Source organism: Ricinus communis, chromosome 8 (genome assembly GCF_019578655.1).
Source record: "Ricinus communis isolate WT05 ecotype wild-type chromosome 8, ASM1957865v1, whole genome shotgun sequence".
NCBI lineage: Eukaryota > Viridiplantae > Streptophyta > Magnoliopsida > Malpighiales > Euphorbiaceae > Ricinus > Ricinus communis.
In genome coordinates this window covers 9,944,939-9,962,004 of record NC_063263.1, presented here as the reverse complement: position 1 = coordinate 9,962,004, position 17,066 = coordinate 9,944,939, and the positions used below count along the sequence as shown (strand labels likewise).

The following is a 17,066-nucleotide window of genomic DNA, read 5'->3' as shown; positions in this document are numbered from 1 at the left end:
CTGCCAGTCATTGTTTGTCCTTCTTTTATTAAATAAATTACTAATAAAAACCTGTGATTAATGTTTCGTTTGTTTGTTTTTGGTAAGAGGAGAGAGCGGCAGGCCTATGCTACATAACTAAAGTATATCTGTCCGAATAGCTCAAATCATAGGAATTACGGCTGGCTCGGTGTCTCTTCGTTTTCATAACACAGCATTCCTTTTAGATTTCTGTGTTTATTAACTATCACCACTGTTTTCTTATTTTCCTTTTGTCGCTTTTGGCATAGGCCTACAGTAATAAAACTGCAATCCATTTCCATACAAATGTATATATTTAAGACTGATAAACTTCAATCTTTTCCTATGTAATAATAAACAAAATTATTCATTCTTAAAAATTCACCAAGAAAATTATGAATACACTTTTTTTTTTTTAATTTAGTAAAAATTATGATTAAAAAAACTAAATGGGAACTTTATTTCATTTACTACTAAACGAGTAGCTGATTGTTAAAAATTAAAAAGAGCTTATCCATTTAAATTACCAAAAATATAGGGCACAGCTTTACATTCTACTACTTTCTAGTATTAATATCATATCAATTACAGAATAAAGCATGTGTCTTTTCACATGATTTTCTATCGAGCCCCAAAAATAAAAAGATTATAAGTTCAGTTCGTTCGTTATCAATCACATAACTCTATGAAGGTCTAAATTATGATTTTTATTTTTAAATTAATACTGAGAATGATGGATTTTTTATTTTTAATTTCTTTGCCATGTTTAATCTGGTATAAATATTTCTTTCTTTTTTTCTCCTTTTCAGACTGTTGGCACGTGACAACATGCATGCGAAGTCTTTTCTTATATATAGAAAAAAAAAATAGGATTAAACATAAGTCAACAGACAAACTGACCAAGAAATCAAATGTAATATAGTATGATAAATTTATAATATATGACTTTGGAGATTTCTGGACATACTTGTGGTTGCCAGTCAAGGGCAGGATTCCAATTTCTTCTTTGTTAGGTGTGTACATATGCTGATTATCCTAAACTTATATAATTGCCATTGTTTTGTTTTCTTCTATTTCTCCTCAAACACCATTTTTGTCTTAGATAAAATCTAATTAAATATTTAGTTTACTGTTATGGTAGAGACAAATATAATAGTCACAAAGGTCCATGTATGCATGTGGGTTTTGAAATTGATTCTTCTCCATAGCAAGATCTTCAACTTTAATTATAAATTAGTGGGTACGGATATTGAATTCCAAATAATTTAAATGATAAAAACATAAGAGGGTAGTTTGCCAAAGCCTTTGGCAGCAGCTGATAATTAGAAATTATTATTAATAGCTGATAATTGATGACCGATTAATTTAATGTAACACTTTAGGAGATGGATATTTTTGTCTTTTCCATAAAACATAAAACAAATAAGAAATAGAGTGAAATAAATATTAAAAAAAGAAAAGACTTTCCCCTTTTTTCTTTTTTCTTTTTTTCCAACGAGTGTAAGAGACAAAGTGAGACCAAGAACAGGAAAACGTCATATAAAAGGCAAGCTGGAAAATAAAAGAAATATAATATGGAAAAATAAATAAATACTGAGGTGGTGATACTGAAGATTTTGGGTCCATCCAATTCTTTGTCAGATTCCACCTAAGATCATTATGTTTGTTAGACAGGCAGATTACAGATTACAGATTCCTTCAGCTTGGAATTTGGAAGAAGAAAAAAGAGGAAGAATCCATTTCTCATTTACTTCCCATTATAATACAAGTTTTGCTAATAAGAGGAGAAAGGGAAACTTTGCCTGCATAGCTTTAGCTACTTGCCTTTGCCTTCTGTTATTATTGGACCCAACCAAACAAAGGGAACTTATGTTAAAGAATATTTCAAAAATACTGGGCCATACTTTTGTCTTAAAATGTTAATGTGGGACCATTCTCTGCTCTCCCTAGGTTCAAATGTTATTTATCCTTTTCATTTGGGCATCCACCAAATAATCAAAGATGCACATGTATATATGATATTGGCTACTTATTCATGCTTACTAATCATTAATCTGAATTCAAAGCCTAATACAACTAGGATATAGTGAGAATACCTATTAGACTTGAGCTGCAAAAAAAATGAGATAATCCCATTTTAATTATATAATTTTTATAATAACAAAAGTTTTTTTCAAAAATATTTGTATACCATAGAGTAAGAATATTTACTTTTAAAAATAAATATTTTGAATTTAAATTATTACATCTGTATTATTTGAGTTTTTATTTTTACAGTAAGTATAAAAAAATGTCTATTTTTTTCCATGTCTACCTATTATTCTCACAGCAATCATATATTAAATACATAAATAACATAAAATAAAATGGATAAAGTGATTTTGAGTGGCATTTTAGTGCAATATCTGTGGACATGGAAGAAATAATCTTTGAAGATTTACCATTATCCCTTAATGGTCTATTTGAATATTGAAGCTAAGTGACATAGAGAAAGAATGGTGTATGCTTGCTTTCATTTCCTTTTCATACTTTATGTTAATCACTTTTTCCTCTGCTTCCATTGATAATTCCAATAATAATGGATGATTTGTTTCTCAATATTAATTATGTTTCTTGTTGACTATCAAGCCATTTGAAAGTGAGACTCTTAAGCATATCTACCATTTCAGAGTAAATTAATTCAGGGCAGATCAAGTTTTGGACTTTATCCTAACAGATAAATTATCAATTTTATTTTTCACCTTACTTTTTTTTATTGTACAAATATATGATCACATACATTTCAGTGCGATTTTGATAGTTAGGCGTTATAATATAATATTATTTATATATTTTTTATATCAAATTTCACATTATTTATCACATAAAATGAAAAAAATAATACAATTCAATTTCAATCTAATTCAATTTTAAGTTGAGTCGGTTTCTATGGCTATCTTGATGATCTAAAATAAATTTTTTATTTTGTTATAAATCGGTCGCCGAATTTCAATTTATTACTTTTTTGTACCTTAATTTTTATTTCATTGTATATGAAGATTATCTCATGTGTAATTATAATCTAAAAACTTAATCTTTTTCTTTATTTTTGCCCATTCTCTTTTTTTTTTCTCCTTCTCTTTTTCTTTATTATTGATCATTATACATAAAAAGGCTAATGCAACATCAAATGCCACGTCTGTGAAACTACATTAGAATATATAACAAAAATAGAAATTTAGTAGACGATTTATAATAAAAATAAAAATTTATGACCACTAAATTAATTTATTCAATTTACATTACATGGCTAGTTATATGTTATTAAAATCACAACCGATATATTTGATAAAATTAAAAGTGAATGTACTAAAAAGAAATATATCAAAATATATTTCTATTCTAAAATATATAAAACTCACAACCATTTTTGCAGAAAAAAAGAGAAAACAAAAAGGTATGATGACCACTCTGGCAATTTACCTACCAAATTGTGGGACATCGCCGTGGAAAATAATAGATTCTCGACACAGCTGACTCAATTACATGACACGATATGGTATTGTAATTAAATAAAATTAAGTCTATGATAAATAAGTTTGAGTTATAAACTGGTAAGCTAAAACATTGTTAAGAAAAATATGGAAAAAATTAAACTTAAACAAATTGATCTGCTTAATTGATAAATGGTACAATTAAATATATTTATTTAAGTGAATTTGTAGATTAATAAATATATATTATATAAATATATTTGAATTTTTTATATGTATATAAATACTTTTATTATTTATAAAAATATAACTATATTTTAAAATAATTATTTAAATTTGATATATTTTATAATTAAATAAATATATTTTTGAAATTATAATTATTAATTTTTTGTTTAAAATATATTTTTAAGAGATTTAATTTATTAAATAGAATATTACGAATTGATCCGTTAAATTTAGTTAATAAATGCGTTCATATTGGATTTGATGTTTAATATGATTAGTTAAATGAATCATGATTGAATTAGTCATTTTTATATTATACACGGCGTAATATGAATTGTCACTTAATCATTATGCATCATTCTATTACAAAAATTAAATTAGAAAAATAAATTTTACTTTAGTATGTTGTCACTCATTCTATACTTGCATGTAATTTTCTTTAAGTCTCTAACCTTCAACATTACCGCTGACAAAGGACAAAAGACAAAGATTTAGTCGTTTATAATAGAAAAAAAAGAATGTATGACTAATCTAATTTATCATAAGAGTAGAACTATATAATATGAATAAATTGTAATAATTTTACATAAAAATGAACATTTGATCTATCATTTTAAAATAATTAAATTATTTTTATATAACTCAATTTTCGTATAATTTTATTTTAAATATTTCTTAGAGAAAGAAGGGCATTTTCTTTTATCAAATGCATATAAGAATCTTGAACTTCAGCTAGGAAACATATGGTCTCACTTATCTTAAATTAAAATGAAATAATCCTCTCGCAAGAATGAGTTGTACACAATTAAGCTATTGAACAACTTTTTTAAAGAAAAATTCCTTTGAATATTTTTGTTATATTTCGTTCTTTTTTTGAATATTAATAGGCCCTACTAAAGGTTGATTGGAGAGAGGAGCAATTGAAATTATTTTTTATTCACCAATTTTTGTTGGCTTTCGTGTGACATCAAAAAGAAAATTTGTCACTTCAACCCAAAAGAGTCTATGGGACATGAAAGAACCCTCCATTTTAAAGTTGATGTTGAATATGTGATTAAGATTTAATTGGTCACTAATTTAGGCCTATACTCGAACAATATTATAGTTGATGAAAAGGATGTTCATATAATACAGTTAATAATGTTTATATCTTTGTCTATGAAAAGATTGAGTGAAGCATTTACAAAACAAAAGCTAACTTATGAATGATGTAATCAGATTGGATTGAAGTAACCCAAGCAAATAAAACAAAATAAAATAAAATGGGAATAAGAGGACAAGTAGTTGAGTTGGATTTGAACTTTGAAGTGATGCAAATGTGTTTTTGTCTTGAGGTGTAAAGGTTGTTGAAATGTTTGTATTGCTTGTTTGGTTGGAATTTTCTTTTATTCTTTTACAATTGTTGACACTAACATTTTGTTTGTGTTGGGCCAGAAAAAAATCTTCAAAGGAATGTCTGCATTAGAAGAAATGAGGTCATCTGCATTGAACATGTACAATTTGTAAGAGACTCTCCTTTTCTTTTCTTCTAATTAAAAAAGTTAATTTATTAATGGGCTAACGCTATCAGGATATGGCGTGGGTTTGATTAGTACATTATAGTATAATAATATTTAGCTTGTCCTATCACTTCATAATTGAGAAAAAAAAAAAGGAAAGCTTGGTCTTGGTCAAATCATGCCTATTGAATTTAGATCCATCCATTTCAAAATGGACCCAGCCTGAGCTTAAACCTTATATGGCTGGACCAAGTTTTGGGCCCCCATCTTCAATCTTAGGTTATTGTTACCTAAATTTCCATGTTCGGCTAATATGCCCACATGTATATTTCCCAACTTCTTTACACATGATATAACTCTAATTTTGAATCGGAATTCATCGCTATATTTCTCGAAACAAAGAAAAAGGAAGCGAAAGATGAAACATAAATCATGGATCAATTAAGCCCTCTCGGGGACTTGCTTAAGAATAAGAAAGAGGTTTAAGTTTCATTCTTGCGAATGTACTCCCCAGGCGGGATACTTAACACGTTAGCTAGAGCACTGCACGGGTCGATACGTACAGCGCCCAATATCTATCGTTTACGGAAGGGTTTTTCCCTTAATTATTTGTATTTGATAAGCCTATAATTTCTGCCATGCTTAAATACATATATGATCTTGGTATATTTAAATTTTTTTATTTTATTTATAGATTTATTTACTTATTTTAACAACATTAACAAAATACGTTTAAACTCCTTAAAGAGTCATGAATCGGGTGAAAAGCTACTTAAAACTTTAATTAGAAGGAAACAACACCTCAACCTCATCTGTAAAGTAGTGGGCTTTAAAGCACACTTTTACATCGTATAAAAATCATGGTCTTCAAAAGATTTTATTAATACTTGGGCAAGTCGAGCCGAAAGTTTTGGAGAATTCCTATTGAAAATCCATTCCCTCAGTATCAAAATCCCTATCTCAAAGGGGTGAAATCTTGTACAGAAAAAGATAAGCTGAATGTTCTTTTTTTGACAAACTAACAAGTCTCTGCAACAGCAGCATGAAAAAGAAAGAAAAAAAATAAGTTATTGGTAGTATTTAAAATTGCAATGAATTAATGATCTACAATCTTTGTTAATTTTCACAAAAGAATTGAAGATTTCTTAATATAGTAACTTAAGAAACAGTGAACATGGATACTAGGCGATTTTGCTGTTAAGGCGAAAACTGATGCCACAGTTGGCATGAAACCACCTTAATCATTGGAATATTGAAGAGGAAACAAATTATCAAACTTTCTAATCAATGTCTTGGATTATGAATTCAACGACAGTAACTTAAATTGTTTAATTTTGTATGTCTTTCAGTTGCAATGTTGTGGGTTTTTTTGCTTTTGGTTATTTCATATACTGTTTGAGATTTCTTTCTGCGTTCTCCTAGGCAGACCTGTATTCCTTATGTGGCTAATCTGTATAATATGAACTGAGTATGCGTGGGTGATGCGTGTGCAGTGTTCAGATAGTAAGAGCCCGGACAGACCTGTAAATTGATTTGATTTGCATAGCGCTTAAACGGATCAAAGGTCTATTTAAAATCCGGCTCAATAAGAGGTTCGTTCGAGATTATTCATTGAGTTAATTGAATGAAGTTCAAACTCAATTTCAAGTTCAATAACTTGATTAAGCTGAATTCGAACTTAACCGAGTTTGGTTTGTTAAACTCACAAGCTTGCTCGAACTGAGTTCGTTTAGAAAGCTCGCAATCTGACTTATAAATGTATTTATTTTTTAGCTCATTTATAAGCTCAATTAATGACTTGAGCACAAATTTAAATTAATTTTATTTTTAATTTGACTTTATATAATGTAATATAATATAGATATCTATTTAAATACAATAATAATAACTATTTTACAAAAATAAAAATAAAAATAAAAATAATAAATATTAAAAAATAGTAAACGAACTTGAGCTCAAACTTTTGCTATTATATAAAAATAAACGAACTATTTACGAACCGAACTCAAACTACTTCTAAACTCAATATTTTTAAAATGAGTTAAATTTAAATTTGAATATAAAATTTAAAATCAAACTCGATTTTTTTATCATATTAATCAAACCAAACTTTGAGATCTCTGTGTAAAGCTAATTTTAGTTATTAGCCATGACTTGGTATAAAATCTGAAGTCAAATGGCCTCATCACCGGTGAAGGGCTTATTGTGTTGGCAGTTCGACCAAATTTTTGAGTGGGACTGAAATTTATTATGTACCGAAGAAGAACATCGGTTCTGAATGTGCTAGTGTTTTACATTGTAGATTTTTTAACTTCTTTAATTAATATTTCTTTAATCACACAATTAATTTCTTAAGAAAAAGACTAACATTTGATAATTATTATTATCAAGCAAAATGGTTGGTGGCATGGTAATCCATATCAACGAGAAAAAAGTCTGTTATTATGTTCTCAAGTCTATGGAAATACTAAACACCACCACCATCATATCCATTGGCTAATAATTTAGTGATCTCATCAACATACAAAGTCAAAATAAGACTCCCAATACCTACTAACCTACCATAGTGGTGGACCCCTTTTATCTTTCACCAACCCTCACCCACTACTGATAGACCCCACCAAAAGAAAAACTCGGTTGGTGAAACCTCACCTTTAAACCTGTGCTCTCTCCCTCTACCCAATCCTTTTTTTCCTTGCACCAACGAAACGACATCACATCACCTGCCATGCCGTCCGAAACCAAGCAGCAGCCTGAAACGGCAGGAAATTTTTGGGGCGATACGCCGGAGGAGGAGTACTATGCGTCTCAAGGAGTGATAAATAGTAAGTCGTATTTTGAAACGCCGAACGGGAAGCTGTTTACGCAGAGTTTTATACCGTTGGATAAGAAAGTCAAAGCAACGGTATACATGACTCACGGCTATGGATCAGATACTGGTTGGTTGTTTCAGAAGATTTGTATTAATTTTTCGACTTGGGGTTATGCTGTTTTCGCCGCTGATCTCCTCGGCCATGGTCGATCTGACGGTCTGCGTTGCTATATGGGTAATTAACCATTTTTTTTTTAATCTTTATTTTTGTCTAAATTATAATTAACGTTATTAAAGTTTGTTTTTATGTTTTTGAAAATGAACTTGGATTATTTAACTATATATATATGCTAATTGTATATACTTAGATCATGGGTTCATATTAATACGTCTATATTTTAGGTCATATTATTTTACATTTGGACTTGTTTCTCCCTGAATAATGCATGTGAAAATAATAATATTCGGATATACAAAATTATTATAATTTCTTAAATTGAGTATACGTAAGCTTACCACACTGACTTTCGTTTGAACATGAAAAAACTAGATTTAAAAACAGAAAATAAATGTCACAAAAGTTATGCCGTTTGATATAAAAATAATTATAGTTACTCTAATATTTCTTTTTTACCAATAAATGAGGCATTTTTTTATTTTATTGTAAAAACTACATTATTTAATTATACAAAAATATCTACTAATAAAATAATACCACATTTCATGTTATAACAGTAAAAGGAATTGTTTGATTGGATATTATATTTTTGAATTTTAGTTATTTAATCACTTAAATAACTTAATTCTTAATTTAACTAATAAATATTGAAATTTTATTTTTATAATTTATTGAATATTTTTTATTTTTTATTTAATCTAACAAATACTTGAAGTGTGCAAATATGCATAATTTTCTTCAAATAATGCAATAAATTAGTAAAGAAGTGTTATATTAAATAATGTTATTTTTTTTTTAGATTTAAAGTTTATTTGGTTAACGATTTAATTATACTTTAGTGGTAACCACAATAATAGAATTAGAAAATATTATTTATATCAGACCCATATTCTTATCTATGTACTAAATTATTACATTAATAACACATATTTATTGATTTAAAATAATTAATTTAATATCGTAATATAATATATTCAGGCTATCGTATGGCTCACTATATATTTTCAATTGTATATTTGAAGAATACCAACTGAGCTAATAACTTCTTGACATTCCTTCTTGAAATATGAACATACAAATTTTCAATATTTGATAGAAGACAAATGAGAAATTAAATAGTTTTGGAAACCACATAAAAACTCCATAAGAATATCAAAAACTCTTTTTTGGCATAAGAAATCAAAATTGAAGGCTGAATCTTTTTGGTCCGTGCAGGTGAAATGGAGAAAATCGCAGCCACGTCCTTATCATTCTTCAAGCACGTGCGCAACAGCAAACCGTATAATGAATTACCAGCCTTCTTGTTTGGCGAATCAATGGGTGGGCTCGCGACAATGTTAATGTACTTCCAATCAGAACCCAGTACGTGGACGGGCTTGATTTTCTCGGCCCCACTTTTCGTGATACCTGAACCAATGAAACCGAGTAAACTACATCTGTTCGTGTACGGTCTCCTCTTTGGATTAGCTGACACGTGGGCAGCAATGCCAGACAATAAGATGGTAGGGAAAGCAATCAAGGACCCGGAAAAACTCAAGATCATAGCATCGAACCCGAGAAGATACACAGGCAAGCCTAGAGTGGGAACAATGAGGGAAATTGCTAGGATGTGCCAATACATACAGGATAACTTCTCTAAGATTACGGCGCCGTTTTTGACCGTCCACGGCACGGCGGACGGAGTGACGTGCCCTACATCATCGCAATTACTGTATGAGAAAGCTTCCAGTGAAGATAAGAGTTTGAAAATGTACGAGGGGATGTATCATTCGTTGATACAAGGAGAGCCTGACGAGAATGCCAATCTTGTGTTGAAAGACATGAGAGAGTGGATTGATGAGAGGGTCGAGAGGTATGGTTCTAACAAAATTGTTGATTTGAGTGCAAATTAAGGCAAAATTAAAAACTGTGATTAAATTTGGGGGAAACTTTGGGTTTGTCCATTCCTTTTAATGTGGTGATATGGATAAAAGACATTGTTGTAACGGAATAAAAGATTATGAGATACAAATTTGAAGCTTCGTTTGTTTCTTCTTCTTCTTCTTTTTTCTGTCGATGATTTTAAAAATCTCTGAAAGTTATTCGAAATTACCAACTACTTGGTGTTAGCGATTCACTTGAGCCGACAAAATTTGAGAGCTAAATAATTTTCCCTTGAAAGTATTGCCTTTTAGGAAGAAAGGCAAAATTAAGTTATTGGGCTTATTTAGAAGACAATAAAAACGTAAAGCCTCATAATATATAGTCAAGGCCTGGCCCAGAATAGATTTTATTTATTTTTATTGACAGTGATTTTAATATTAATATACATCCATTGTATTTCTTTTTATTGGTTAGCTATATGATATCTTTTCGTCAATGGAATTTGACATTAAGAAAATCTCTTTATTAAAATATCATATACTTATTTTGAGAGAGACATATACCAATACTTATACTACTGAATTTGGAAACTTTAAGTGCTTAGAAATTGAATTGCCAGTGCCAGCTTCATTTCTGTCAAAGGGTTGAATTCTCACTTTATGTTTGTTTTCTTTAGATACCCAAAGCCGTCTTATGGAGAATTTTGGTAGTCAAGATTTTACAATTGGCTTATGGCCCTACACTTATATTACTAATAGTATAATATAATTAATAAATGAATTTTATAATTAAATAATAATCTTTTATTTTCAAGAAATAACATAATAATTATATTTTAATATTAGTTTATAAAAAAATCATTAATATAAATTAAAAATAAAATTTTCCATCTTGTAAGATAGAGTGCTTTAATTATTATTATATATATCGAATTTAATGTTAATAGAATCATATATATAAATACTTTTCAAAACTAGAAAATTTAATATAAATTTTACAAATTAAAAAAATAACCGGGCGTCCCGCATAAAGATGATTAATTTATTCTTTATACTTATAGTTTATTTGTGTCAAAATTGACGGGTTTGGACCATAAAAAAACAAGTCAAATCTCACGAGCCTGTACCCTTGTATAACATAATATAGAATTTTGTGCAGATGCCTCCATGTCTATCTCATTGGTAATGCCCGAAGCCAAAAGCTGTACCGTTTTACCCAGATGCCTCCTAGTTTTCTTCATTCTTTTGTGCTATTGTTATTATTATTATTATTATCATCATCACACGCAAAAGCAACTTTTTATGCACCGGATGCTGCTAATTGTCGGCATTTGTTTAAGAAGGTTTAACTTGTTAGCCAGGTTCAAATCACCCTAAAATTAATTTATTTTTAGTTACATTATAATTTTTAATCTTAATGTCTATCACACGCTTGAGGTTAAGAGTTAATAGCAGGCAAACTAACTATTTTTGCAAATGGTCTATGTGATTTGACCAAGAAAGTTAATTTGGGGTAAGTTGGACTTCACTTTCAAGTTCAATGGGTAAATTGCTACTTAAACCGTTTAAGAAGTTGTATTGTTGTTTTTAATTTAATTCGAAACTAATGAGTAATGAGTTACAAAATGTAATATTATATTTATATCTTTTTAAACAATAATGATATAATTAATCTGGTAAAACTTTTCTATAATGATATTTTACATACTAAAAATTTTATTATATTAATAAAATATTTTCGTTCTAGCAAGTTATAAATAGAAATAAATTTTTTATTATAATAAATTGTATATTTTTAAGTCTCCTCTTAATGAAATATTCTATGATAATTTGATATATAAGTATATAATATACCATGTAAGTATATAATATATCATATTTTGTCTTTCTGTAGTATTGTTTTATCTTATTATTTTTATATGTATAATATACTTTATCTTTAATTTCTATAATTTTACAACCGAAATTAAATATTGAATTTAATAAAAAAAATTAATATTTAAATCTCTATTAAATTATAACTTTTTCATATCATAAATTATATTTGATTTAAAATATATAACTATAAGAATATTTTACAATAAACAACAGAGAATCTTAACTTTGATTGTTGTATATGTGATAATATATTTAGTATAGATGTGAAAACTATCCGAAGAGAAAAGTATCCTGTCCCTTTAACCTCAACCTAAATATAAGAAGTCTTTTTATTCTATTTAAATATTATTAATCAATATGAACTTCTATACATGTACTTTCTCCTAATTTTTTTTTTATTCTTTTGGTCCGTCACAAATTATTATTATTATTTTAATAAATAGTTGTTAAATATATCATTTATTAATTAGTATAAATACCATCACATATAATTAATTATTATATTTTCTTATAGATTTGTAGCTTTTATATAAAGTATCCTATCTCTTTAACCTCAATTTTTTTTATTCTAGTTAAATATTATTAAATTACATTAATTATGGACTTTTATACATATATTTTCTCCTGGAAAAATAATTATTTTATTTTTTTTGTCCACCTCAAATTATACTTTATTCTTAATTATTATTTAATAAATAGTTATTAAATATATCATTACTAATTAGTATAAATATTATTACATATAATTAATTATTATATTTTTATTTTAAATTTGTAGCTTTTATACGGTTTTATATTATTACAAAATTATATTTTTTGTTTAATCCAAATGTAAATTAAAAATAAATGATATTTTGATAAAAAAAATGAAATGTTATTAAACCGTTGCTATTAATTTACAGAAGATAATTTTTAATTTGAGGATTGTATAGTTTATTAGAACAATTTTTAGCAATACATTGAATAAATAACTTAAAAAAAAAAAGTTCAAATCTTTTATAATCTTGATCACATTCTAAGAAAATAACATTCTAATAAAAGTTTTGATAGTTTATATAAAGAAATAACAATAATATAGTGATTCGGTAAGATTATTTTAATATTAAAAATAATACTAATTTTATAATAAATCAGAAAAATTGTTATATGGTAATAGAATAAATATAATTTGCAAATAAAATAATTATATATTAATATATATATATATATATATAAAATTTAATCTAGTATTTTATGGCTAAGCTTCTGTGAATATGGATTTGAGAAAGGATTATTAGTTTACTAATATAGTAATTGGTAGGACACCAAATTTGAAGAGTCAGCTTCTTTAAAAATAAATTTAAAAGGAAAAGAAAGCAGCAGCTGTGGGACCTACTCTAAGTGGGCCATGACGATGATGATGTGTCTCAACCTAACGCATTCAACAAGATCTTTTTGGTGACAGGACCATGTGGAGAAGTCGACGTCACGAAAAAGAAAAAAGGGAGATACAGAGTAACCCTATCTTGTATCAGGTTTTCTCACTTAACGCATTCAACAAGATATTTCCGTTTTAGCTCTAATTTTTTAAAACACCACAATATACAATCTTCTACTTAAAAAAATTATTTTATGAATGCATCATTATGATAATGAAAAACCTAATTCTACCATTTAGAAAAATAAAATTATATTATGTTCTCACATTGTAAGAATAAAATAATTATACTACAAATAATAATAATTAATTTTTTTTAGAGACTGTAAAATATTTTATATTAAATTCTAAAACTAACGTTATAAAGAAAAATTTTAAAGTGATTTTATTCTAACCAATTTAAATAATTATGATTATCAGTCTCAATAATAAAATTATACAGAATATATAGATTAATTAGTAAATTTTCTTTATCTTTTACATTATATTTGATACAAACCAAAGTTAATAGTTTTTTTTTTCTATAGAATTCATTTTTAATCAATATTGGTGTATTTAGTAAAATAAGAAATTATTCAACATTCTATTTTATTAATTCTGCAGAAATTAATTATAAAAAATTAATTTTATCAAATTTGATAAGATTTTAAAATAATTTAAGACTCAAAAGTTCTTTTTTATGTGACTAAAATATTCTTGATTTAATTTTTTTATTTTCTCTATCTATTTATCAGTCTCTTTTCTTTTAAAAAAATATCAGTCTCCATTTTTATTGTAACTATTTGCTAAAAAAAAGGATTTAAACTACCTTTATAAAAAGATTTTAAAAATATAAAGTCCATTTCACTCCGAATGATGCCTAAACTTGTTATATTATAAGTATTAAACGCCAGCATTCATTGAAAATAATAATTTATGATTAGATTAATATTGTTTTGGTTCGATTTGGTAATATTAAATGGTAATTAAAGGCTCTGTTTTCCAACCGGTACATTAATTTTTGGACCGACTCACTATGAAAACCTTTCTAAATTCTTATGTTCCATAAAATTGATGTCCTCAAAATCAATACAAAGAAAAGATTACGTGAAAGGGAAAAGGAAAAGAAAAAGAAAAAACAGAAAAACGAAATATAAGACGTGACGTGTTGTAAAGAAAAAAACCGGTTTGTCCGGTTGGCAGACGTGGCGATTAGGTGTGGTGGGGACTCGTGCATCTTTTTTAATCGGGTTTTCAGTTATCGAGGCCTTTTTGGTAGATATTTATGCCACGTGGATAAACAACCCATCACTTATTGGGCATGACGAATATGTGAATGGAATATTATAGTATATAAATTTTCTGGACGCTGGTTTTGGAGGCATTATTGGCAACTTGTGCTGTTGTTTGTTGGGATGGGCTTTTCTGTATTCTCATCATGTTTACAGTTTCTTCTCTTTCACGCCAACGTTCAATTCCCTTTTATTTTCTTTCCTCTTCTCAGCAACCAAATGCTTGGTTTAATTACGACTTTCAAATGATTTTGATGCAAAATTTAAATCTTCATACTAAAAAAAGTATTTTCAACATCTTATTGCATCTTAAATAAGCTTTCCAAATGCCATAATCTTAGTTAAAGAACGAGTTCTAATATATGTATTATTATTATTTTTATTTATATGCTTTCATTGTGCAACTTTTTTATTTATTTATGTAAAATCATTCTTATGTGAAAAGCTTTCTTTGGTTGACAGCCAATTCAAATTGCAAAATTCTGTTTAAAAATTCAATGCTCAAGAATCGCCAAACTATTCCAAGAGCTGAGCAACAGATGTCCCCCAATTGCAATTCCTTAACTGACCAATCCAGTTCGGTTAGCGATGCATGTTTGTCAAATTGGAGAGGATCGCTCTCTGGAGATCCCTCAGCACGAGCATAACAATATATATATATACAACAACACATTTACCATTTTCTAAATATAGAAAATAATCATTCCATTTTGTGGCATATTTTCCTGCGATTTGTATGGGTTTTATGCTCCCGTTAAATATTTGACCTTCAAATACTTCACTAATTTTAAGTGACCACATTATCTTTTGCAAACAGTTTATCCTTAAACAAATTGGAAGTTATTCGACTCGCATCCGTTAGGTCTTTCGCTTCAGAACTCTTGACACTGACATAGCCGTGCCCTATTCATTGGACCGACTAATTTGCAATTTGTATATTACAAGAGCATACCATCATTGCTATTAAGATTTTTCTTTTCACCAGTGATGGGTCTCAATCGAGCCAGTCCAGAAAACAACTAGCATCCATAATGAGTAAATTTCACATGCACTTCGGGTATATGTAATATGTTTCCGTTTGTGATCCCTAATTTCAATTGTTATCTCTTGCGAACAGGTTTCTGTTATCTCATAGTCTACGTATATCTGCTATTGATAAAGAAATAGAAGCAATAAACAAGTTATATGATATATTTCCACAGAGAAGACTTGTGAACTAATAGAAGTGTTGACATGTATATTTAATTTTTTTTACGGCATATGCATTATTCTTAGCACATAAAATTTAAGTTTTATATATAATATTTTTTATTAATTTATTAATTAATAAATTATATTTCTAATTATAAAAAAATTATATTTTTAATATTATATTCACTAATAAATTTTAAATTTTAATTATATTATAATTTTTAATTCTAAAAATAATAATACTAATTATATTGATAATTTATATAATATTAGAATAAATAAATAAATATGTTAAAAATAATTTTTATATTATTTCACTAATAAAATTTTAAAAATATTTAAAAATAGTTAGTTTGCTATTATTTTTTAAAATATTATAAATTAAATATTAAATACTAAAAAATATATTAAATTATATATATATATATATGTATATACTTTATTCTATAATCAAAATAAGTGCAGCGCACAGATAAACGACTAATTATTATTTTAATTAAAAGTAATAAAACTAAATTTTATTGCAATCCGCTCTTAAACGAGTAAAAATTATTAAAAATATAGTCATTCTGCAACTAAAAAGAATATTATAATTTAAAAATACTGATAATACCCAATCCACAGTTAGTACTTACATTCTGGTTGTTGAATAAATGTAAAGAAAAAAAAGTAGTCATAAACTCAACATAAACAGGTATGTTACCATCGATTAATTGGAAAGATACAAGAAAATAATAATTATTTTTTCCTTCCAATCCATATATATATATATATATATATTTTACTGAAAGAAAAAAGAGCAACATGAAGCAAACCTCTAGAAAAAAAAAGGGATAATTATAAAATGTCCCATGTTTTAATCATGCAATTATAGCAAACAAAGTTTGACTTCAATAATCCAAACGTGAGGGGGTATTAAACTTTAATAAAACACACTGCCTGCCAGACTGCTTTGTCTGCTATATAAAAATTGTTCCGTCTTAAACAACTCCCTGTATTATTTCTTCACTTCTGTAATAAATATACTAATGTAAATCCATTCCAATCACTATCCGCTGTTATTATACCGGAGAATTTCCACAAGGACTAATTTGAAATTTTTACAATTTAATTAATATTTTCATTTATAATAATTTAAAAGATTTCGAATTTAAATCTTATTATCATATAATTTAATAATATTAGCGAGAATTTATCACTTTGTAAGCTACACTTCTTGTTCCCTAACCCAGGGAGCTCTAATAAACAAAAGAAAAG

At 27.3% G+C, this 17,066-nt stretch overlaps 1 protein-coding gene across 1 annotated transcript; it reads left to right on the top strand.

Annotated features, from left to right (window-relative positions):
- The first annotated feature begins 7,833 nt into the window (after nucleotides 1-7,833).
- LOC8271369 (caffeoylshikimate esterase) lies at nucleotides 7,834-10,219 on the top strand. The gene is made up of 2 exons (XM_002517510.4): nucleotides 7,834-8,247; nucleotides 9,406-10,219. The coding sequence occupies exons 1-2, from the start codon at nucleotides 7,929-7,931 to the stop codon at nucleotides 10,080-10,082; spliced, it is 996 nt and encodes a 331-aa protein (XP_002517556.3). The 5' UTR covers nucleotides 7,834-7,928; the 3' UTR covers nucleotides 10,083-10,219.
- Nucleotides 10,220-17,066: the final 6,847 nt, after the last annotated feature.